Here is a 25,021-nt window from a genome sequence, read left to right as displayed (position 1 = left end):
CCTGTGTACATACTGAAAGAAACAAAAACACTAATTTGAAAAGATACATGCACCCCAATGTTCATAGCAGCATTACTTACAATTGCCAAAGTATGGAAGCAACCTAAGTGTCTGCCAACAGATGAATGGGTAAAGAAGATGTGATATATATACAATGGAATACTACTCAGCCAAAAAAAAAGAAAGAAAATCTTGCCATTTGCAGCAACGTGGATGGACTTGGAGGGCATTATGCTAAGTGACCTAATCCAGATAGAGAAAGACAAATACTGTATGATATCACTGATATGTGGAATCTAAAAAAAATACAACAAACTAGTGGATAAAACAAAAAAGAAGCAGACTCACAGATATAGAGAACAAGCCAGTGGTTAGTTACCAGTGGGGTGACAGAAGTGGGGAAGGGGCAACTTAGGAGTAGGGAGGAAAAAAGGGTTACTATGGGATTATATAAAATCATGTGTGAAGCTTCTGAAAATTGTAAAGCACTATAGAATTTAAAGAATCTTTCATTCAATAAAAAGAATTTTTTTAAAGACTATTCAAAAATATTAATGTCATAAAAGACAAAGAAATGTTGAGGAAATGTTCCAGGTTAAATGAGACTAAAGTGACATGACAAATAAATATACCTAATCCTAGACTGGATGGTGTACCAGAGAGGGGGAAAAAATGCTATAAAGGACATTATTGGCCCAATTAACAAAATTGATGTAGATTAAATAAAAAGTATTGTGACGATGTTAAATTTTACTGAAACTGCTAACTGTACTGTGGTTTTATAAAAAAATATAGTTATTCTTAGGAACCGCACAATGAAGTACCTGGGGGAAAGGTCGTTCATGCATGCAACTTACTCTCAAATGGTTTTAAAAAAAATACTGTGGAGTGAAGTAAGTCAGAAAGAGAAAAACAAATATCATATATTAACTCATATATGTGGAAGCCAGAAAAATGGTACAGATGAACCTATATCCAGGGAAGGAATAGAGACGCAGATGTAGAGAACGGACATGTGGACATGGGTGGGGGGAAGGGGAGGGTGGGACGAATTGGGAGATTAGGATTGACATATATATACTACCATGTATAAAATAGATAGCTAGTGGGAACCTGCTGTATATAGCACAGGGAGCTCAGCTCGGTGCTCTGTGATGACCCAGATGGGTGGAATGGGCAGGGCGTGGGAGGAAGGTCCAAGAGGGAGGAGATGGAGGTATACATATAGCTTATTCACTTCATTGTACAGCAGAAACTAACACAATATTTTAAAGCATTATACTCCAATTAAAAAAAAATACTGTACACACAACTAGAGTGCAAATGATAGAGCAAATGGTAAAAAATAACAATAGGTGAATTTGGATAAAATGTATGAGTATTCTTTGTACTAATCTTACAACTTCTCTATAGATTTGAAATTATTTCCAAATGAAGTTTTTTAAAACCCACAGAAAATCTTTTATTATATCTTTATTTTTATTTATTTATTTTTTTTTGTGGTACGCGGGCCTCTCCCGTTGCGGAGCACAGGCTCTGGATGCACAGGCTCAGCGGCCATGGCTCACGGGCCCAGCTGCTCCATGGCACGTGGTATCTTCCCGGACCGGGGCACGAACCCGTGTCCCCTGCATCAGCAGGCGGACTCTCAACCACTGCGCCACCAGGGAAGCCCAGAAAATCTTTTAAATACCTAGAACATGAAGTTAAATGTTCCCCCTATTTCCTCACCTACAAAAATAGAATATTATAAAATATGGGATGCTATAAGATACTATAAAATAGCAGTAGTCAAATCATTTCATGCTTCTTTCATTAATGCACTTGCATTAACTATACTAGCCACCTCATAAAGTTCAAATACAATAGCCATTGGATGATAAAAGATAACACAGTAAGACAAAAAGGAAAGGCATTAGCAGTAAAAACAACAAAAAAGCTTTCATTTTTCTAATACATGGATTCCAGACAAAAAAATTTTGAAGAGCTTTGAAGCACCCACCTTCCTATTAAACAAAAGATAGTTAAGACACGCTTAGGATAGAACTTATCCCAACTAACTTACTTGTTTGCTCTGCTTTAAACATACACACGTTTATGTCAAATGGGTAAATAATACTATGTCAAAATAAGATCCAGTTTTAAAATCAGACCAAATAGTCCAAACCAATATTTGAACTCTCATAACAATAGTTTTAATTTAGAATATGTCTCCCAAAGCTGTATTTTAATTTATTACTTTGTCCTTTATGAGAGGATTTTTTAAAAATCACAAAACAGAAAAACTTACAGTTCATCTCGTTGTCTCTGGGACAGCACCATTTTGGCTGTAATGTCAAGCTTATTTGATATAGTGGTATGTCCCTCCTTTGGGAAATCAAAAAACTTTGCAATCCCTGGATTTATAATTAAATATGCCACTAAGTGGCTTCCACGCAGGGGAAAATGATTCTTCCACAAGTGAATCCAACGAGTAACCAGGAGATATTCAACAAGTAAGGTTCATTCCACCTAAGAAGAAAGAGAGAAAGATTATTTCTTTCACTTAGAATTTAAATTATTTCTAAATTATTATTTGCAGTATACACTTTCAAAGGTGAGGTATTACTATGATGGTAATATGAGTATCAGATGATGTTTTTTAACCTACTGTGAAAATCAATGCTAAAATAGTCATTTTACGAATTTTAAATTATCTTTAATAGTTTACTGAGCCAAAAGAACACTATTTTAAAATTTACCCACTCACAACCATGTCACCTACTAGATATATTGATATCAATTTTATTAAATTTTGAATATTAACATACAACTTCTAGAGAAGACAATAATTTTCCATTAATGATAAAAAAAACAAATTTTCTAATTTACAAAAAGAAGCATTACCTGAAAAAAGTAACAAAGATAAGTACTTCAGAAACTGTCCACAAGCCAAAGGTTCCAACCATAACTGAAGTAACCTTCAAGATTGAATATTAGTTACTAGTGATCTTAGAATAGCTGATATTACTTATAATGTAAACAAGCCATTTAGCAATCTCATGCCTTCTTAACCAATGCATTTAATCAAGAAATAATTTTGGGACTTCCCTAGAGGCACAGTGGTTAAGAATCCACCTGCCAATGCAGGGGACACGGGTTTGAGACATGGTCCGGGAAGATCCCACATGCAGCAGAGCAACTAAGCCAGTGCGCCACAACTACTGAGCCTGCGCTCTACAGCCTGGGAGCCACAGCTACTGAGCCTGCGTGCCACAACTATTGAAGCCCGCGCGCCTAGAGCCCGTGCTCCGCAACAAGAGAAGCCACCGCAACGAGAAGCCCACGCACCACAAGGAAGAGTAGCCCCCACTCGCAGCAGCTACAGAAAGCCCACGCACAGCAACGAAGACCCAACACAGACTAAATAAATGAATGAATGAATGAATAAATAAATTTTTAAAAAGATAAAGCTGAAGAGGTAAGCACAGGCTAGGCCACAAAACAAGCTCTGGTCTTTACAATTTATCCTAGGGACAATGGTAAACCATTAGATAAGTTTTTTAGAAAAATCATTCTCATTTATATAGTGAAGAATGGACCATAAGGACGGGAAAGGAAGAAACCAGATAGAAGGCTTGCAGTAATGAAGGTGATAGATGATGGCGATCTACACTAGAATAGCAGCAGTAAATAAAGAGAATTAGAAAGGTGAGAGTAAAAGGTCAGTCAAGAAGTCAACTCAAAAAACTTCTAGATTTCTAGATTAGAAATAAGTTGAACTAAGTAGAACTATGTGTGAGGGGATGAAGAAGTAAGTGTGACTCATTCCATCTTTAGATACACTGAATCCAAGGTGCCTGTGAGATTTCTAGTCAGAAGCTGTACAACCAAGTCAGTTCTGAAAATAACCAACCTATGGGGGGAAAAAAAAAGGTCTGGTACTTACCAGCTAAGAGGCGGTATAACTGAAGCCATGACAAAGGATGAGATGACCTATGGAGAATGTGTAGAGTACAATGAGCAGAAGCCCTAGCCTAGAGCCAGGCAGAGCAACACCAACACGTAAGAGTCTACAACAGAGGCTAAGAGGAAGCAATTAAAGAGGTAAAAGTAAAAAGAAGAGAGAATATGTCACAAGCCAAGGAAGTATTTCAAGGAGAGGCAACCAACAATACCCAAAGTTACCCAACTGTCAAGTAAAATAAGGTCTGAAATGGGTCTGTTCCATTCAGTATAGAGCTCCCACTGATAACCTTGATGAGAATGATTTCAGTAAAATGGTAAGGGCATGGTTCAACACCGCAAAATCCATATCCAAATGGGCTGATGAGTGCAAGAAGATGAAGTAAAGATGGTACCATGAATAAAAATCTTAGAAACAGATGGAAATGTTAAAAAGCAGTTTTTCTGGGTTGTTGTTTTTCTCAACCAAGCGAGATGCTTAAATGCTAATGGTGGAGAAAAAAAGAGACTCAAGAGAAATAAAGGAATGAATAATTTTAATATGACCATTTTCACTCCCTAATTAACCAAAGGCAAACAATGAAACAACCAGACATGATGTATCCACTGACAGAATAACAACACGCCACCGATAAAGTATTCTTGCCACAAAATCAAATCTGAATCTGTTCAAGTCTCTGGCTCCAACTATCAATTTGCAAGAAGTATAGAGGGCAGAAGAATATGTTAAAGACACCATGGGGATATAACCAGCAAAATCCAGATTGTGAAAAGCCCTATAAAATGACCCAGTTTCTTCAAATAAATTCCAAGGAAATTTAAAAAAGAGTTGGAAAGGGAAACCTATATATTAAAAGAGATAAGTGATATAACCATTAGACTTCACTGACCTTACTTAGATCTGAACTTTTAGAAAGTGTAAAATAAATAATTTTTGTAAAACAAACCAATTAACAAACATTTGGGGAAATGTGAACATTGACTGGATGTCTGATGATATTAAAGAATAACTGAGTTTTTCAAGGGACAACGGTATCGTGATTATTTTTTAAAGTCGTTTAGAAATATACAATGAAAATTTTATCAGTGGAATAACATGTCTGGGATTTGCTTCAAAAAAATTTGGAAGTGTGGATGGAGGGACATATATGAAACAATATTAGCTTTGAGTTGATAACTGTTGAAGATGGATAATGAATGGTTATTATTCTCTACTTTTGTTTATGAGTCTGATGTTTTCCATAATAAAGTCTTTTTTAAAAATCAGAATAGGGAAATACTCAATGGAAGGAGGAGGAAGAAAAAGGAATGAGAGATCCAGATATAAAGATGGTTTACCTCTTCTACTGTATTAGAAAGGAGAAAAAGATGCAAAAATTTTTATATTCCGGGAAAACAGGAAGTAATGTCATTTGCTGGCTGGGGGAGAAAGGAAGAAGGCAATAAGAGGCTTGAAAGAGTTGCTATGAAGAATGAGGGCAAAGAAACACAACAGGAAGTACAGGAAGGACATTTTTAAGATCGGAGACCATGAATTTTTGCTGGTGCCAATCTACAAAGATGTGATTTTTCTGTAGCAAGTACGTACAGTCGTCTGGCTACAGAAACAAAAAAGTCATACATTTAGAGATCTAGGATTGGGTTGAGGGTTGACAGGATATGTGAGATGAATGCATAATGAAGGGAGTTGAAACAATGGATTAAAGAGCCTAAACTACCTTGTGCAGAAAGTGATAACAGGAAAGGCAAATAAAGAGTAGAGGGATTAAGAAAGCAGAGGTCTCTATCTCCTGGGAGACGAACAGTTGAAAGGTTGTAGTAAGAGAGTGGGATGATTAAATTTAAAACGTCTCAATTTGCTAACTATAATTAATTATTATTTACTACTATAGGTTAATAATGTTTTTATTACAACTAGCTAAGTATTGATGACAAATGGTAGAGAGAGACAATAGGTATGATGAGCCCTAAATGCAAATTAAGAAAGAAGATGTGGGTTTGAGCCAGTCATCAACTCGATAAATCTGAGTAATTCATCTAACTTTTCTGGAAAGAAGATAATACCTAAGGTTCCTTTTAACTCAGATTATTTTATCCTCTATTAATTTCCTAGCTTTAAACTTTCTTGCCTTTATTTAACATACATATTGGTTACCAGAAAGCCCAAGTATCATACTTAAGAATTTAATATAGACAAGGTACAGTATTTCTCAGATTTACCTTTGCAGTTACCTTTTAGCTTAATATTTTAACATAATTGCAAAATATCCCATAACAACAAAAATAAATGGTTCTCAAATGGAGCAAAAGACAGAGTTTAGAGTACTTTGCAATGAACAATCTATATTTATAACCAACAGTACAAATAAACCAGGCAGTATTTTCATACCACCTAGTGGAGGAGTTCTAAATCTTTTGGGGGGTCACTGGACTCCTTTGAGAATGTGATGAAAGCCAAGACCTCTTCCCTCATAAAAGGACATATGAAGATAAACAAAATATTACATACATGCATTTTAAGGGGGTTCACAAATCCTTCCGAAGTCAACATAATGAATGAAAAGACTTATCATTTTTGAAATGTATTTTGGCAGTACTTCAATAATCCCCTCTAAGCTACTTGTATATATCACAAACATATTTCAAAGAGTTTGGTTTGTTCATTTGCAAAGACGAGTTTGGTTTGTCAATATCCAGACGTTCTTAAGAGATCAGATCTGTGTTGCCTGAGCACTAGAAACAGAGGCTTCTTCAGTATGCTTTCTGGAATGCAGAATTCTTAAGTATTCTGTATTCTAATACTATATCCACTTTTCTGCTACACCAGTGCAGCTCTCCTAGACAACAATGTTTATGACTTGGATAAGTACCTCACCACAGAAAGAGAAAGAAGAAAAGTAAAAAAGAAAAGAGAAGTAAGAGAATATTAAAAAATAATCTTACAAATCAGGATGGTGAGTAAATTATTAAAGTTCCTCTCATTTTGTTTCTATGTGTTAAAAACATTGGCTAAGGTTTCACACTTAGCCAAGTTTGCAAGTTCTTTTATCTCCCATGGACTTCCCAAGGACACCAAGGCTCACTGCTAACGGATTCACACTTGAGACAGATATTTCAACAACAATAATACCGTCCTATAATCTCTGAGCAAACGATTTGAAATTTTTCTCCTGTCAAATTCTTTTGTATTAGGCTGTGTATCAATAGTTAGTTACGTTAAAAATTACCTGGAAAACTACAATAGAAAGTGGTAACACACTGAAAGAGACTACACGGACAGGACAGAGCTACAAGATCTGCAGAAGTCTAGTTGTACCAAGGTGGGAAATAAAGTCCACCACACAGCTCTCAATTTCACCCCATTGCAATGAGAGCTTTTGGTCTGAAAGTTAGGGACTTAAAGCTTCAAGGCTAATGGGAATTTTCTGCTCAAACAATATTGTTTTAAATGCTAAAGCCTTCAATATTAACATATTGATTGGTAAGGTCTTATCCAGGGATTTTCCAGTTGAATATTTATTAAAAAGAAGAAAATCACAATACTTAGACCATTCTTAAAATGGGACAATCAGCCTCATGTAAAATTGGTGTAAATCAAAAGAATATCCTAGAATTTGAGGCACTGTGATGTTAAGGCTTCAAATTTTGAGATCAATTTCCAGCTTCAAGGAAACTAAAGCAGAAGGTTGTTACATTTTTTTATGAAAGGCTTTTAGTAGAGTTTTTTACAGTTTTATTTTAGCAGAGTTTTATTTCTATGCAATGCAGAATTCTTCTGTATTATTCTCTCTCTTCCTGGTAACACAGTATTACATACAGTTGTGAAGTAATGATGCTTACACAACAGCATTTTGGGGGAATGTTACATTGATCTCAAATTATAAGCACTACAAAATGTCAAAATTATGAGGACTGACACAACTTTGCCTTAAAGAGTACTAGACTGGAACTTGTCATATTATGTTTAAGGAAGACTTAGAGTGTTCACTGATGTTTATGATTTTAATATTTCTGAAGGCCATTACAGTGACTTGGATATGTGCTGAAAGCCAAGCTTTTTAAAATTTTTGGCTTTTTAAACAAAGAACTTTTTTTTTTTTTTGATTTATTTATTTTTGGCTGTGTTGGGTGTTCGTTGCTGCGCGCGGGCTTTCTTTAGTTGCGGCGAGCGGGGGTTACTCTTCATTGTGGTGCACGGGGTTCTCACTGCAGTGGCTTCTCTTGTTGCGGAGCACAGGCTCTAGGTGCGCAGGCTTCCGCAGTTGTGGCATGTGGGCTCAGTAGCTGTGGCTCACGGGCTCTAGAGCGCAGACTCAGCAGTTGTGGCTTGCGGGCTTAGTTGCTCTGCGGCATGTGGGATCTTCCCGGACCAGGGCTCAAACCCGTGTCCCCTGCACTGGCAGGCGGATTCTTAACCACTGTGCCACCAGGGAAGCCCAAACGAACAACTATTTAAAATAAATCCTATGTCAACACAGACACAGACACACACACACACAAAACACCTTTATAAAATATTATTTCACTAAAAATCTACATTGTTCTTTGCTAACCAGGAGTTTATGAAATAGGGGAAAACAATACAGAAAATAAAGGATGTGTCTGAGGGAAAACATAAACAGCCAATTATATGGTAACAGTAGAGGTGTACTGACATAAAAAATGGAAACTGTCAGATTTACTTATTATTAGATGTACATTAAGTGATTACCAATGGTTCCTGCTCTCATGAAATTGTCACTCAACAATGCCTTATTTAAAGAGGGTCAGCATGGCTTCCCTTGTGGTGCAGTGGTTAAGAATCTGCCTGCCAACGCAGGGGACACGGGTTCGAGCCCTGATCCAGAAAGATCCCACATGCCGTGGAGCAGCTAAGCCCACGTGCCACTAATGAAGCCCGCACATCTAGAGCCCATGCTCTGCAACAAGAAAAGCCACCGCAATGAGAAGCCCGCGCACCACAACCAAGAGTAGCCCCCGCTCGCTGCAACTAGAGAATGCCCTTGCACAGCAACGAAGATTCAACGCAGCCATAAATGAATGAATGAATGAATGATGACAGCTAAGAGAAAGGGGTATATTTTTTAAAAAAATAAAATAAAGAGGGTCAGCAAATTATCTACCTTCCTTGAATAGCACATATTATATTATAGCTCATAACCCTAATCCAAATAATATATTCCAGATACAGCAATGAGGCAAGGCAGAAGAATTATTGAGTACCTTTTCATACTAGTTTTCTAGAGTTAAATAGAATCTCCTGTTTCTTCATAAACTGTGCGCTTCATGAGAAATGAAACCTGAAGCAGTCATCTCCCCAAAAATGGTCCTGGCCCCTAGATGAGAAATGTTTTTTCACTTGTGCTGTCTTCTCTTCCTCTCACCATCCCCAAATTGTCTGCACCATCCAAATCATTCTGATTTCCGTACAACTAACCCAACAGAACATACACATATGTGTTTTGATTTGCACAGTCCTCACTGTACGGACTCATCCGTGTAAATAGTGGTGGGTATTTTGGGTGTGCCAGCAAATTCTTCATCACTTCAGATGATGCTCCTTATCACAGCATCAGACATGAGGTTACAGGTTTCTCTAAGTTCTCAATATTTGACTTTGACTATTACTCTAGGTAAAAACAATGTTTAAAACTACATCATTAGTGCCATACTGCAATGCAGTCAAATAATGAAAAAAAAATAGGTACACTTACCTATGAAATCAATGCATTGCATATTCTGAAAAATACCCAGTCAAACTTAAATTTTTAAATTTACAGTTTAATTCTGTAAGATTACATCAGACAACAAAGTATCCCCGAGAGTAACTTCATTTCCTTAAATCAATTTTTGTCATTTCCTCACTCTCCCACCTACAGAGATAAGCTTCTAGAGTTCTGAAACTGTTTTCTAATAACAAATAAGATGACAAAAGTAACTAAAACATTAATTGTCCTTGCAGTATCTTGTGGTCTGCGTGAACAATTAACATGAAGAAGTTAGATTTCCCCTATCCTCACAATTTGAAAGTGTTAGATCACTGAAAGTTTTTAATCAAATACCTAGGTTTTTTGTTTGTTTGTTTAATTTATTTAGTTATTTGGCCGCACTGGGTCTTAGCTGCAGCATGCGGGATCTAGTTTGCTGACCAGGGATCGAACCCAGGCCGCCTGCACTGGGAGCACGGAGTCTTAACCACTGGATCACCAGGGAAGTCCCTCAAATACCTAGGCTTTAATGTCTACTTGTTCTTATTCTCCTTCAGCTTGGAGGTCCATGATTCACTAGGACCTGCTATTGGCAGGCAGTAACAAAAACTAAAGCAAAAAAAGACCAGGTTGGTTCATAATTGAGGGACAGACTAAGCTCAGGCATAGTTCACTTTTTGAAAAAGTAAAATTCTTCCAACAGCTGCACCATTTCCTCACTTTCCTATTAGTTACAACTGACTACCATATTTCATTTTGCAAGATTTAAGTCACTCATCCAAAATACTCTGCATTTTTCAATTAGCCTTGGACCAATGATTAAGATATCACTTTTTTCTGAGAATTACTCCTACCAATCTCAAGTCTAGTAACTCTTAATATTAAAGGCAAGTGTTGCAAATAGATGCTCTACAGCTTTAGATTATAAATCTGAAGAAAGGAGATAAAGTATTTTTAAGACGAGATGAACATTTCAATCAGTAGGCTCTGAGTAAAGCAGATGACCCTCCATAATGTGGGTGGGCCTCATCCAATCTGTTGAAGGCCTTAAGAGAAAGACTTCCACATCCCCCGAGATGCCTTTGGACGTGGAGCTGCAACATCAACTCTTCCCTGGCTCACCAGCCAGCCAGCCTACCCTGCAAATTTTGGACTTACCAACCTTCACAACCACATGAGCCAATTTCTTAAAATCTCTCCCTCCCTTTCTTTCCCTCTCCCGGCGATTGACTGTGGTCACTTTTTCCTTTTAAATTTATACGTAAATCCTATTGGTTCTGTTTTGCTGGAGAACCCTAATAAAGTGCCCCCAAACCCTCAGTTCTGTTATAATAATATAGCAGCCTTTATTATTATAGCCTTAGCCTATCACTAAACTCTACTGGAATGAATACTCTTCACCCCTCATACTGCTTAAACACTACTCCCTGGATACTCTCCAGGTAAATCAATGCCTTCAACGGTTATCAAATGTAAAATACTGATTCCCACTTAAAACTGACAAGAGAGATGTCCTGAACAAAGGGCTACTACTGAGGCACAAAACAGATAACTGAGAACTCTCCTGTCCTCTGTTTCTTCATCACTCTCTCCACTAAGTTTTTGATATTCACTGCCATTGCAACTTACAAGTGCCATCTCATTACTGTTGACCTTTCAGCTCTTCTCTTCCTCTCCTTGTTTCTTTTTCTTGGCCGGTCAACCTCATCATTCTTGGCTTTCCCTTTATGGACATTAATCAGGATGCCTCCTCATTCTCACAGCACACCCATTAAACTCATGCTAGATATAATCTTCACCCCAGCAGTGTTCACCTGTTGATGGGTGCTCAAAGATCGCTTGTTTTTTTCTTATTTATTTTTTGACTACATTGGGTCTTCGTTGCTGCATGTGGGCTTTCTCTAGTTGCGGCAAGCAGGGGCTACTCTTCGTTGTGGTGCGTGGGCTTCTCATTGAGGTAGCTTCTCCTGCTGTGGAGCATGGGCTCCAGGCGCACAGACTTCAGTAGTTGTGGCACGTGGGCTCAGTAGTTGTGGCACACAGACTCAGCTGCTCCATGGCATGTGGGATTCACCCGGACCAGGGATCAAACCCGGTCTCCTGCACTGGCAGGTGGACTCTTAACCACTGCACCACCAGGGAAGTTCCAAAGATCGTTTCTCTGTTGATTAAAATCCCTCTCTGACTTAAGGCATGAAGCCATTTGGAACATCTGATGGTTCCTAAGAAATGGAATTCTGACTGACCTGTTTAGATTTTATTGTATATCGCTTTCTAGTGCTTTTTATCTCAAATCAGTTTTCTGTGTGATACAACTGTGTATGCCTGTAAACAGTGAAATAGAATGTGAAAAAAGACAAACACTTGTTGTTTTAGTATGCTTTTAGAGGTTGCAGGTCACTTTTTTCTTTTAACTTCACTCTGGTGTCAAAATACACTTAAATGAAAACAAGAGGAAAAGATCTACTATTTAAACAGTTGTTTTACAGACATACAGCCTGATAGAACTACTGACAAAACAAAATGAACTATTCCTTCTAAAAATATTGAGTCTCATATAAATTGTGTTCTACCTCATTAAATCCATTATTTCCAGATTCACTGGGATTCTATGATGCCAAATAAATATCTCATAAAAATAAAGAATACTAAATTATACTACTTGCTCTCTAATGTGAATTCCAACTTGTATTCTACTATTCTATTGAGTGACATCAAAAGAGAAAATGAATTTACCAAACTGATGCTGATGACCTCTGTGAGTATACATAAATTTAGGCAATGAAAAAAAAAATTTAGGCAATGATTCTTTAGGTTGAAAAACACCTCTGGGACACAGAACAATAAATGCCACATATGTATTTTTTTTCAAATAGGATTTACTAAAATAGTTGAAGGAAGTAACTATGGATTTTAACCAGGAGTGTACATTAGAACCCCCTGAGAAACATCCTGAAAATAATCTTGGCTAGACCTTATCCTCAGAGATTCTGAGACGCCATCTAAATTTTAAAATTTTCTCCAGATGATTTTGATACACATCCTTAGCAGAGAACCATATATTCAACATTACAGACTACAGCCAGTCCTAAAGGGCCAAAAGCAAAATTATAAAGAAGGGGAAATTGAGAAATCAAGTGTCAGAACTCATCTGTGTTCCAAGGGCAAAAATCAAATCAGGAGGCCAAGGTACTCAGATTTCAATGGTAACTGCAACAACTGTCACCCAAATTCAAAGAAATATTTACAAAGCCCTTCAGATATATCTGGAGGAGAAATTTTATATCAACAGGAAAAAGAGGTCAATACAACACTTTGAAATAACTAAGTATTTTTCATTATAGTTAAGCTGTTATTAAAGATTTTTTTTAATTCTTCAAGAAAATACTGCTGGCTTGTTCATCATACAACTCTGTGTCGTCCTCATATTCCTGGTATGTGTCTAATAAAGACACATTCTTTTGTAACTATATTATTTTGTCGCTTTTTGTCTGGATTCTATCTCCTTTCCTTTGAATCTACACCAGGGGTCAGCAAACTTTCTATAAAGGGCCAGACAGTAAATATTTTAAGTTTTTGGACCTTATGGTTTCTGTAGCAAGAAATTAACAACAATAAATAACGTATGTGGAATATGTGGGTCTCTGTTTCAATAAAACTTTATGGACAATGAAATTTCAATTTCATGTAACTTTTAAATAAATTATTATTGATTTATAAAATTAAAATTTGAAATTATTTTAGAAAATAAATTGTATAAAATTTTTTACAAAATATTATTTTGCTTCTTTCCAACCACTAAAAACTGTAAAAATCACTCTTAGCACGAAGGCACAGTGGTTAAGAATCCACTTGCCAATGCAGGGGACATGGATTCAAGCCCTGCCTGGTCCAGGAAGATCCCACATGCCGCAGAGCAACTAAGCCCGTGTGCCACAACTACTGAGCCTGCGCTCTAGAGCCTGCATGCTACTACTGAGGCCTCGTGCCACAACTACTGAAGCCTGTGTGCCTAGAGCCCATGCTCCGCAACAAGAGAAGCCACTGCAATGAGAAGCCCGAGCGCCACAACGAAGAGTAGCTCCCACTCGCCGCAACTAGGTAAAGCCCACGCGCAGAAACGAAGACCCAATGCAGCCAAAAATAATAAATAAATAGATGTAATCTCTCATCATTAAAAAAAAAAAAGTAGAAGGCAGAATTTGGCTTGCCAGCCATAGTATGGCAAGCCCCCTTATCTAGACAAATGAAGTTATCTGATAGTCTATTTTTAATTAACAGTAATATCTCTTTCATAGGGTTGTCAGGCAGATTAAATGAGTTGATACATTTAGAACAGTAAGTGCTGTATGATTTTACACACACACACACACACACACACACCCCACACACAAAGGAGATACAGAAAGACACTAAGATAGATATTTCCATATCTTCTCTATTTTGTTTAATACACCTCCATTTGTTAGCCTATCACACTGAAATGTTTTGCCTAAAATCTGATTGTTATAAAAAAGAAAAATCAGGGGACTTCCCTGGTGGTCCAGTGGTTAAGAATCCACCTTCCAATGAAGGGGACCAATCCCTGGTCAGGAAACTAAGATCCCATGTGCCACGGGGCAACTAAGCCCGTGCGCCGCAACTACTGAGCCCATGTGCCTCAACTAGAGAGCCTGTGCACCACAACTAGAGAGAAGCCCGCATGCCACAACTGAGACCAAAAAATATGTAGCCAAAAAATAAAGAAATAAAATAAACATTTTAAAAAATAATAAAATTTTAAAATTAAAAAAGAAAAATCATTGTTGAGGTAGAAAACGCATCCAGTGATGTTTCATCAGCTTTTTCTAGAAACTAATTTGCTAGTTCTCTTTCTCAAAATCCAAAGTAAATACATCCACCTGCAATTTATCCACAGCAGTAGTCTCATATATCTGAATCTCAGGCAAAAAAAAACCCCCTTACCTACCTACTGAAGTAAACATTTACAAAGATCTATATTAAGACCTCAAAGGAGGACACAGGGATCCTAATTTTCAGTACACTAATGCAACTGCAGTTAGGAAGGACTTTGTCTACAAATGCATCATTACATTATAACCAAGACACGGCTTACAAATTCAGGTTTAGAGTACTTTTTCCTTTAGTTAAGTAGCCAATTTAATTAACCAAGGAAAGTCAGCGACTCTCACCCTGGCTTAACCCAGTCTAATACTAAAGTGTGAGTCAAAGACTGTAAGGAAAAGCTATGTAGAACTCAGGTGAGGCCATTTATCTCCAGAAAGGGATAATGAGGCAGCATTCCACATACCGAAGTCTTCATTATGGATATATTTCACTTTGGGTGCATGCCTCTCACCCATATGTTTTGCAATTTTTCATTTCCCTTCAAGAGTCAGCCTGAAGGGGACTCCCCTGGTGGTCCAGTGCGTGAGACTCCACGCTCCCAATGCAGGGGGCCCAGGTTCAATCGCTGGTAGGGGAACTAGATCCCGCATAGCCATACCACTACTAAGAAATCCACATGCCTCAACTAAGGCCCGGCGCAGCCAAAATAAATAAATAAATAAATACTTTAAAAAAGATTCAGCCTGAAGGCAGCGCATCACCACCTCTGTGAAGCCCTCCTTAGCCAGCCTACTCCCTACTCTTCTTTAATCTCACTGTGTCATGTACATATAATCCTAATAGCTACCATTTACGGAATGACTTTATATGCTGGGCCCTTTTCCTGCAATGTTTAATTCTTACAACACCCAGCAAAAAAACTAATATACTTATTTAACAGTTGAGGAAACAAGTTCACTAAGGTTAAAGCATGTATTCAAGGTCAAACAGCTAAACAGTGGCAGGGCCAGGATGCAAACCCGATTTGTCTCTGACTTCCACACCAATGGTTTCAAACAGTAGGAATGAGGACAGAGAGGAGGCCAAATAGGCAGGATTCTGTTTTTTATCTGTTTATATATTGGATTTCTGCATAAAAGCTCTTTGGAAAAGTTTCCACTGTTAAAATAAATTTGAAAAATCACTGATTCTACCCTGTGCTGCCTCCCACAATCTTTGTAACTATATACATGCTGTCTCTAGTACCAGACTGATCTCCTTGGGGCAAACACTGAACTGAATTTCTTTGCCTCTCTAGTGCCGGGTACAGTATCTAGCACCCAACAGATGTTTGTATGGAGTCAAGCTATGAAAGCAAAACTTTCCAAATCAAATAACTATATTTCCATGGTTACAAGCAATTATAAAATAACTACACAGCAATTTATAGTTACTAAAATTCTTTCATATATTATCTTTTAAAAAAGAGAAACCAAATGAGCTTTAAAAAATGTTTTCCAGGGCTTCCCTGGTGGTGCAGTGGTTGAGAGTCCACCTGCCTATGCAGGGGACACGGGTTCGTGCCCCGGTCCGGGAAGATCCCACATGCTGTGGAGCGGCTGGGCCCATGAGCCATGTGCGTCCGGAGCCTGTGCTCCGCAACGGGAGAGGCCACAACAGTGAGAGGTCCGCGTAGCGCGAAAAAATAAATAAATAAATGACTGTTAAAAAAAAAAAAATGTTTTCCAGGGCTTCCCTGGTGGCACAGTGGTTGAGAGTCCGCCTGCCAATGCAGGGGACGCGGGTTCGTGCCCCAGTCCGGAAGATCCCACATGCCGCGAAGCGGCTGGGCCCGTGAGCCATGGCCGCTGAGCCTGCGCGTCCGGAGCCTGTGCCCCGCAACGGGAGAGGCCACAACAGTGAGAGGCCCGCGTACTGCAAAAAAACAAAAAAGAAACAAACAAAAAAAATGTTTTCCAAAAATGGCACATTTATTCAATATTCAAAGCTTTATTTTAATAAAATATCAATTATCTAACAACTGTCAAACAGTATTGGCAAAAGACATTAAGCATGTTTCATTTTCTTGTTTTAATTGCCATACTGAAATACTATTAGAGTTAAACCATATAAAATTGCCAATAATGGCAATTACACAGGTTCAACCTAATGCTTATCAATGGCGTTTAAACACCATTAGCAAGCTCTCAGCAGCTAGCAAAAAGAGAACTTGCGGGATTTATTTACATAGTTTTGACAAAAAAATTAAGCAGAGTAACTCGCTCCTCTGTGATTTTATAGTTCTTTGTACATACACATATTTAACACTTCTCACGGCACACAGTAATTATCTGCCTTGATGTCTCCTCAACAACACTCCTCCAAAGCTGCAACCCTGACATATTCCTTATTATATCTCTACCAAATAGCATGGTAATTAACACACAGTAGGTACAGAGTAAGTGTTTCTAAATGTCTGCTACAGGAATCACAGTAAAACTGAGATAAAGATTTACCATGTTCGCAGAACTAAAGATACACTATATCACTTTATTCTCAGCTTTCTTTTTTAAAATTCCCAAAAATCAAATTCTGAAACATGGGCAATAAAATACATTCAAAGTCCAGCTGCTTGGAGCTGGTTTTGATGTAATTTTTTTCTTTTAAAAGATTTAACACTAATTAATATATGTCAGAGAAAGTGTACCAATTTAAAAATCCTGTAGAAAATCAACTGACTGTCTCAAACTTAATACTAAAACTTAAAGGCCTTTTAACCTTCTACCATGCATATTACTCTTTTCGCTTTTGCTTACAAAGGCTACATTTTCAAGTGACAATTAGACAAACATAGCTACAGCCTGTATATCTTTTTTTTTAATCAAAACTAAGTCACACACACAAATCCACTGCCTTAAAATTCAGAGGAAAAAAGCTTATTAATACTTCTAAGCATACCAACAATAACAGAAAACACACTGTTCTGTGTACCCTTTTTTTTTTTAAGTACAAGTTATGGTGAATATTAATGCAGATAGCCCAAAGGAATTATGACAATGCAGAAATCACTGCAATTCTTAAGCAAGGGAGCAATGTTCTAAAATTGATGTTTCGTGGTGATTTTTTTGGAGATGTATAGGAGATATTAGAACAAGGGAAGGCTACAATTAGAAGATAAAAGAGGCCTGGACTAGGATGGAAGCAGTGAGAACGATTTGGGAAAAAAAGAGCTTTAGAGTCAAACGGCAATTATGCAAGAGTGCAATTTTTTTTTTGACCTGGTCTACTACTACTTGCTCTTGGTCTTAAAGATGGCGTTCTCAAGGATATGATTTGGTCCTAACGGTGGATCCCCTGTTTACAACCAAAGCCACTGTCCAGGTGTTGTGCCAATCCAACTGGAAAACTTCCATTGTCTCTCGAACTGATTTCTAGTTTACTACTATCCACACCAATGCTTGCCTCCAATGAAACAAATAATGAGAAATAACTACATTCTCAGTGTCAGTTATTCAATTTATTTACTGAGGATCTACCAAGTGCCAAGTATTCAAATCAAACAACACATATCTGTGTTCCATGTAACTTAAGTGTCTCATCTATGGAAAACTACATGTGACCTAAAAGCACTGCTGAGAGATAGTCCCTGTCCATAAGAAACTTACAATATGGTTGAAGATGTGAGCTATATATACATATCCTTTAATTCATTCATTGACTATTCTGCTAGGCTCTGCGATATAAGGTTTTACTATAAATAAAGGTGAATAAAATGCAATCCACCCCCCTAAGAGAATGTACAATCTAGTTAGAGTAATATGGGAGAGTGGAGAAAGGAAAGGAGGTGATAAAGTATATAACATGAGCCCAGGACTGACTGAGTCAGCTTTATAAACTGAAAGGCTAAAGATGGAAATGACTGGCAGTTTTTTGAGGCAGGTTTTAGAGGAAGGGAAAATAATATGTTGAATATAACATGAATACAAAATAACCAAATGCAAAATTATTTTAAGCAGCTGAAAAATACAGTATTGCTAAAAAGTTGAGGCTACATATGGCAAACTGAGAAATACAAAGGGCAGTCATCAGTAAGAAAACAGAGTGGTATAAACACTGAATTCAAGAGATTCAGTAGTGAAGGTAACAACATAAAAAACTGAGTTCCAGTAGGGTTGAACAAAAAAATCTTACTTGGGGAATCGAGCACATGGAAAGAAAGAAGGGGCAGAGCCACATATTAATATGTTTCTTGAGCGAAGAGACCATATCTATTATAAACATAAATAAACACAATACCTCCTTACATTTAATCTATGCTAAAAACCACCAAGAGTCCATTTTCACAGGAATGGTCTGCTGAAGCAATTAATTTCCAGCAGCATGAAACAGAGTTGTGTACTGACCCCCTTTTTCTTTAAATATATTTCTTAATGACTTTACCAGTTTTGTATACTCTGGAAGAATACTGCTCTGTCCACCTTCAAACAAGACAGGAATGTAGCAGATTCTAAGAAGAATCTTAACCTTCAAGCAATCCCAGTTTTATTTGGGTAAAACTAAGTTTTCACAAAAATATTTAAATCCTACATATGAATGGTCTGTGTTTGATATATGGAACACCTGCACTTTAGGTACTTGTCAAGGAGCTTAATCTCAATAAATATCAACAACTGGATTGAGGGAAACTATATCCATTGGTCAGACACCAAAGGACAACCTACCCACTCATTCAGACTGACTCTCATGTGATGTGGTTGGTCTTCCCATATTGAGTGCTGTTAAATACTAGACATCCATCTACCTTAGAGATGTTGATGAGGGAAATGATAATTACACATAATCCTCTTTATGAGGACCCCTATGAGAAGTTATAGTCTGATAGTATCAAGTTAGTTACCTTTCTGAACTGTTTATTTTTATCTTAAGGACTTTATGAAAAACGTCACCTCATAGAAAAGCTCAGAGTCAAATCTGTGCTCTCTGCCTGCAACAAGACCATTGTGATAGACCTTTGTGGCCTAGATTCTCATTCCATTTTGTCCCTACCCTTTGTTTTCGTTTCTTCTTTCTCTTTGTTTTTAATTTGTGGTATTTTCTAGTTTATACATCTTTATAAATTGCCTTAAATAGGTTACAAATCAAATACTTACAGAGACTAGGCAGGTAAAAGTGTGAATCAGCTAGAAATAAGGGAACAGTGGTAGAACTGGGTTTTTAAAGTAAGTCGAATTAAAAACAAAAACACTGAGCAGACAAAACACATTTTTGATCCAAATCCTCGACCATCCATTTGTAGCCTCTGAAAAAGGTACTTAATAAATACAGTGCTGAAAGGTAGGATGGTTTAGAAGATTAAACCAGTTTCAACCCCTCTGCTTAAAATCTTTCTGGAACAAGGGTGTATGTAACAGCTAAAAGAACAGGTAAATATCCTGCATTCGCACAAAACTTCACAATTTACAAGCCATCTTCATATCCTTTTGATCTTCAACTTCACTATGTGGCAGCCCTCACAGCTATGTGCACAAAATGCAGAGATCACAAACTCAAAACAATGCAGGTAATATAAACCGGTGAAGCAGGAAAGGCTGTGATCTTTCCATACAAGACTCATTTTGTTTCCATATTAATCATGTTACAATATTCTTCACTTCCAGAGAAATATGCTATTCTACTTTTCTTGAATATTGCAGTTGTCTAGCTACACTTTCCCCCCATTTTTTATAAAAACATCAATAGAAAAGTATTTCTTCACTATAAACAACAGTGCAAGGGCAATAGTAAACAGTAACAGGAAGTGGTAGGAACTTGTTTTCCTGGAGAGCTTATGCCCATCTAAAGGAGGGCAGCTGTGGGAGTTCCCTGGTGGAGCAGTAGTTAAGACTCCACACTCCCAATGCAGTGTTCACATGCCACAACTAAGGAGCCCTCCCACTGCAACTAAGACCCATCACAACCAAATAAATAATTTTTTTTAATAAATAAAAAACATAAGGGAGGGCAGCTGTGACTCAGCTTAGGCCAACTGTTGCCATGGGAAAACGTGAGCCCCACTGTTGCCAACGCTTCTAATTTTTCAGGATAATCCAAAAATAGAGACTTTACACAAAATACCTAACTCCAAAATATTGACTCAAAAATTTTAACGATACAAGGCCAAGCATTTACACTTAGTTTGTCCTACAGGCCACCAGTGTGCAACTCCTGGCTCAATACTGAGTTAAACACAGGTTTTTGAACAGCTGAACAGACTGAGGAAAGTGGTACAAAATTTAGGAATTTATGGTCTAAAATCAATGTCAATATTATTCATTCTATTTATTCAATTCAAAGCATAAAAATTACTAAAGAACAAATATTTAATTAACCTTAAGATAAACTCTGCAATGAAAAAACAAAAAACAAATTTTATCATCTTATCTGCAGATACCTTTCCCATGTTCACTGCAGCACTGTCTGTAATAGTGAAAATCTGAAAACAATCTAAAGACCTATTTCTGTACTGTAGGTATAAACTATAGTATGATTATATATAAGAAATTCTTTAACATAATAAACTAGATCTACATATACCAATACATCTAGAAAACATTTTTTAGGTGAAAAAAACAAGTTGTAGAATAGTATACAGTATAACATTCAAGTAAACTCTAAGCATTATTGTACATTGTTTATGCATACATATATGTATAGTAAAAGTATAAAAACAGAACAAAAGAATATATGCAAACTTTAGGAGGAACTTTACCACTGGGAACAGGGAGGGAGGGGAGTAGGATTAGAAAGAGGATATCAACTCTAACTGTAATGCCATATGTCTTTAAAAAACAAACAAAAACTCCACAAAAACTATAAAGCAAATATGATAAAACGTTAACATCTGTTAATTCAGGTAGTAGTTACGTGGATATTTTGTTATATCACTGCAGGTACTTCTCCTGCATGGTTGACATATTCCATAACAAAAATAAACAAACTATAAATATGTAAAAAAAAATTTAGAAGAAAAAACAAAAAGTACTTTCCTATGTATACGTCCCATGGTAGGCCCTCTTAAAACAAGCTGAATATGTAGATGATATGAAAGCAATGAAGGAATAAATCCTACACTTTTGAGGTCCTACTGTGTAGAATTTTGGAGTCAAATAGTGGAAGTTCAAATAACAACTTGGCCACCTACAAACTGACCTTGGGCAATCTTCAAACTTCCTAAGCCTGTTTGCCCACATATAACTGGAGCTAACACCACCACCTACTCAAACAACTGCGGTGAAGCTTAACGAGATAATCAGTGTTAAGGGCTTGTCTACCATTTTACTTCCCTCAGTAGAGTTCTAGAATAGTGAACATGTACAAAGAGAATAACTTCACTTTGAAGATGATACGGCACAGTACCTTTTGCACTTCTATATACATTATCAATGTAAAAAAGACACTGCTTTCCTAGTGTCCAAGGACAGAGAACGAATCAGTTTTGCCATCACAAGAAGGCAGAAGGTAAAGGCAGACTGCCCTATTACTATTACATCAATTTGTTTTAATCATCTTAACATTACCATAATAACAGCCACCATTTACTGAGTACTATGTGCAAGGTACCGTTCTAGGCTCTTTAAATACATTAACTCACTTGATATATCAGATAAAGTTTTATATAAGCTATAATAAGAGACAAAAATAGTAGATACCTTAAGATTATGAATTCAAAGAAAATTTCTTTCAGGTAAAAAAAAAAAAAAAATTAGGGAAGGTTGCCTGGAAAAGGAGAACCTGGTATGCAGATTTGAAGGCTACATAGGTCAGAAGATACACAGAGAAAAAGAGAAGGGAGGGAGTGGTAAAGAGTGAAAATGCCATAAGGAACAGAAAGTATCTTCATAAGGCTGAATCATAGGATACATGACAGGCAAGAAGAAAAAGAATAAGCAAGTGAGCTACGACACCAAAGAAAAGACCTTGAGTGTCCATTTAGGATTAAACAAACATCTATTAAATACCATGTTTCTAGTAAGGTACCCTTTGCATTTATTCATATACAAAGCTGATTAAATATAGTAAAAACCTGGCAATGGGTTTTTGGCAAGAAAGTGACTTGAGAACCGTGGTTCAGGAAAATTAATCTGGCACTTTATGTAATATCCCACACATAATTCCTCCTCTTAATCTCTACTATGGATGGCTAATGACGCCCAGTTTCTCAATTCCACCCAGACACCCAAGCCACAAATCTGAGATGTCTTCTAATACTTCCCTCTCCTCGTCACAGACTACTCATTCACAATTCTACCTCCTAAGCCTTTCTCCAATCAACAACCTTCATTGTCACTGTCTTATTTCAAGCACTAATCATTCTTTCCTGAAAAAGCCTCCTAAGTGACCTTCAAACTCCCATCTGTATTCCTCACTGCCACCTACATAAACTACCTAAATACACCTGATCATAATGCTCACCTTTGCTTAAAATTGTGTCTTCCAAATTGCCTACAAACCACACAGAATTTGTAAATTCTATCAATCTGGCTCATATGTACCTTTCCAGCCTCATATTCACATGTACCCTACAATGCCCTCTGCAAACTACTTTCCAGCATACACATAATAGTTTTTCATGCTTTTGTACCTGTATATGTTGCTCCTCCCTCTACCTCAAATGACCTTCTCCCATGTCCACTCCAATTATTCATTCAAGATTCAGTTTAAATATCATCCCTCTCAACTGTCTTTAGTGGGGAGATTTGATGAGCCCTGCAATAGCGTAATTGACAGACATCATACACTATGTACACCACTACAACCCAGGACCCAGATTTAAAATACTATATAAGGACACTGAATTTCCTATCCATTTAATAATTTCATTAAGAATCTAGAGAAAATTCAAATTCAAGAAAGTTCTAACTTCAACCAAGTTTTCCCCTTTTTATAAAACTGAATGGCAAGAAAAAATATTCTTAAAATTTGACAAATCTAGATTTGGGGAGTTAAGATTTATCAAAGGAATGAACAGGTGATGAATGTTCTGACTATCAAAGTTATTTACCATATATGAATAAACAATGAAAAATTAGATATAATAGAATTAACAAATTTTAACCTCTTTAATGATTCAGCAGTCACTTCAAATTTTTACAGCATTACTATGGTGCTATATTTTTATAATCACAAATCTTAATATAAAGTTATAATATTAAAACATAAAAAATCAATATTTAAGCTTTCTAGCTCTTTGGACGTGGGCTAAATGAGAGTTTTCCACATAATAGTGGATCTTTAAAGAGACATTTCTCTCCACATACTGAGAAAAACAGCAAAGGCCTATACATTAAGAGAAATTAAAAACTATCTCAGGCCGTTATTTCTCATTTTTATGGAAGCATCATAACATACACCAAAGCCTCAAATATAACTAGCATAGAGGACATCTAAGATCCAAAGTGCTTGAAATGAATACTGCTTTAAAAATGTTAGAAATAATATCTTATGTGGGAATCAACCTTGACTCTTTTCTTTCTTCTTCTATATTCAATCAATTACCTGGATCTGCCAAGTTTACCGCCTCAATATTTGTTGAATTATTCTCTGTCTACCCTTAACAGTACTACCACAGTTCACACCATCATCTCTCACCTGGACTGGACCAATTTCAACAGGTCTTCTTAAACCTAGTCTTGGCCTATTAACATCTATCTTCTACTCAGCCCCAGAATCATCTATTTAAAATACAATCTGACCATATCTCTTCCTTACTTAAAAACAACCCTTCATTGGCTCCCTATTTTTTATTTAACAAATATTTAAATAGCACTTACTATATGCTAGTCACTGCTTTAAATGTTTTAGAAGTGTTCATTTAGTCCTCACAACTACCTATGAGAATTTAAATAACGAGCTTTTATATTGTGTGTGTGTGTGTGTGTGTGTGTGTGTGTGTGTGTAATGTAACACAGCTATGTAAGCAGCAGAGTTGAACACAGGCATCTGGGCTCCACAATTGGGGCCTTTATTCACTGCACTATGCTGCCTCCCTATTTCCTGAAGTCCACATGCTTTAACACAGTTTATAAGGTCTTTGATTAGTATCTGGTCCCTTCCCACATTTCAAGTCTTATTTCTAACCAAGCCCCGCTTTGCTCAAACTCCAGTAACACTGAGCACCTTGTAATGCATGCCTTCCCTCTCCTCATTTTGTGACCTTTATGATTTTACTGCTGCTGTCCCGTCTGGAGTACTTTCTAGCACCTCAGCACAGTTCTTATAACAGAGTGCACTGAACACACTCTGATGAAAGAATGAATTTTTAATGCGTCATAAGAAATAATAAACAAAAATGTTCTACTATTAATTACACTGGTAGACATATAAAACATGAAAACACCAAATATCTTAGAATTCAAGTCTCCAATACACCTAATGGTTATCCTGTTAAAACACACACAAACAACAACCAAAAAAACCTCCCCCGACCTTGGTTCTCCTCAACTCTTTCTTGCTCCTTCCGAACACCCATATCTGCTCAACAGCCCAAAACAAAAAACACCTCA

General features: G+C 37.0%; 1 protein-coding gene across 2 annotated transcripts in view; it reads right to left on the bottom strand.

The window, feature by feature from the left end:
- PAFAH1B1 (platelet activating factor acetylhydrolase 1b regulatory subunit 1) overlaps positions 1–25,021 on the bottom strand; it is a 74,516-nt gene that overhangs the window by 40,529 nt on the left and 8,966 nt on the right. The window contains exons 1-2 of one of the 2 annotated variants that reach the window (XM_082861513.1): positions 2,887–2,905; positions 2,291–2,511 (exon numbers count right to left, since the gene is read on the bottom strand). In XM_082861513.1, coding sequence (XP_082717639.1) covers positions 2,291–2,322 — 32 coding nt within the window. In that variant the 5' untranslated portion in view covers positions 2,323–2,511; positions 2,887–2,905. Of the gene's footprint in view, positions 1–2,290; positions 2,512–2,886; positions 2,906–25,021 lie in introns of those variants that run through there. The other variant, XM_082861512.1, reaches the window with a different exon arrangement.

Source organism: Leucopleurus acutus, assembly GCF_964270905.1.
Source record: "Leucopleurus acutus genome assembly, chromosome: 19".
NCBI lineage: Eukaryota > Metazoa > Chordata > Mammalia > Artiodactyla > Delphinidae > Leucopleurus > Leucopleurus acutus.
The sequence above is the reverse complement of the archived record's forward strand: the minus strand, read 5'-3'. Positions and strand labels throughout refer to the sequence as shown.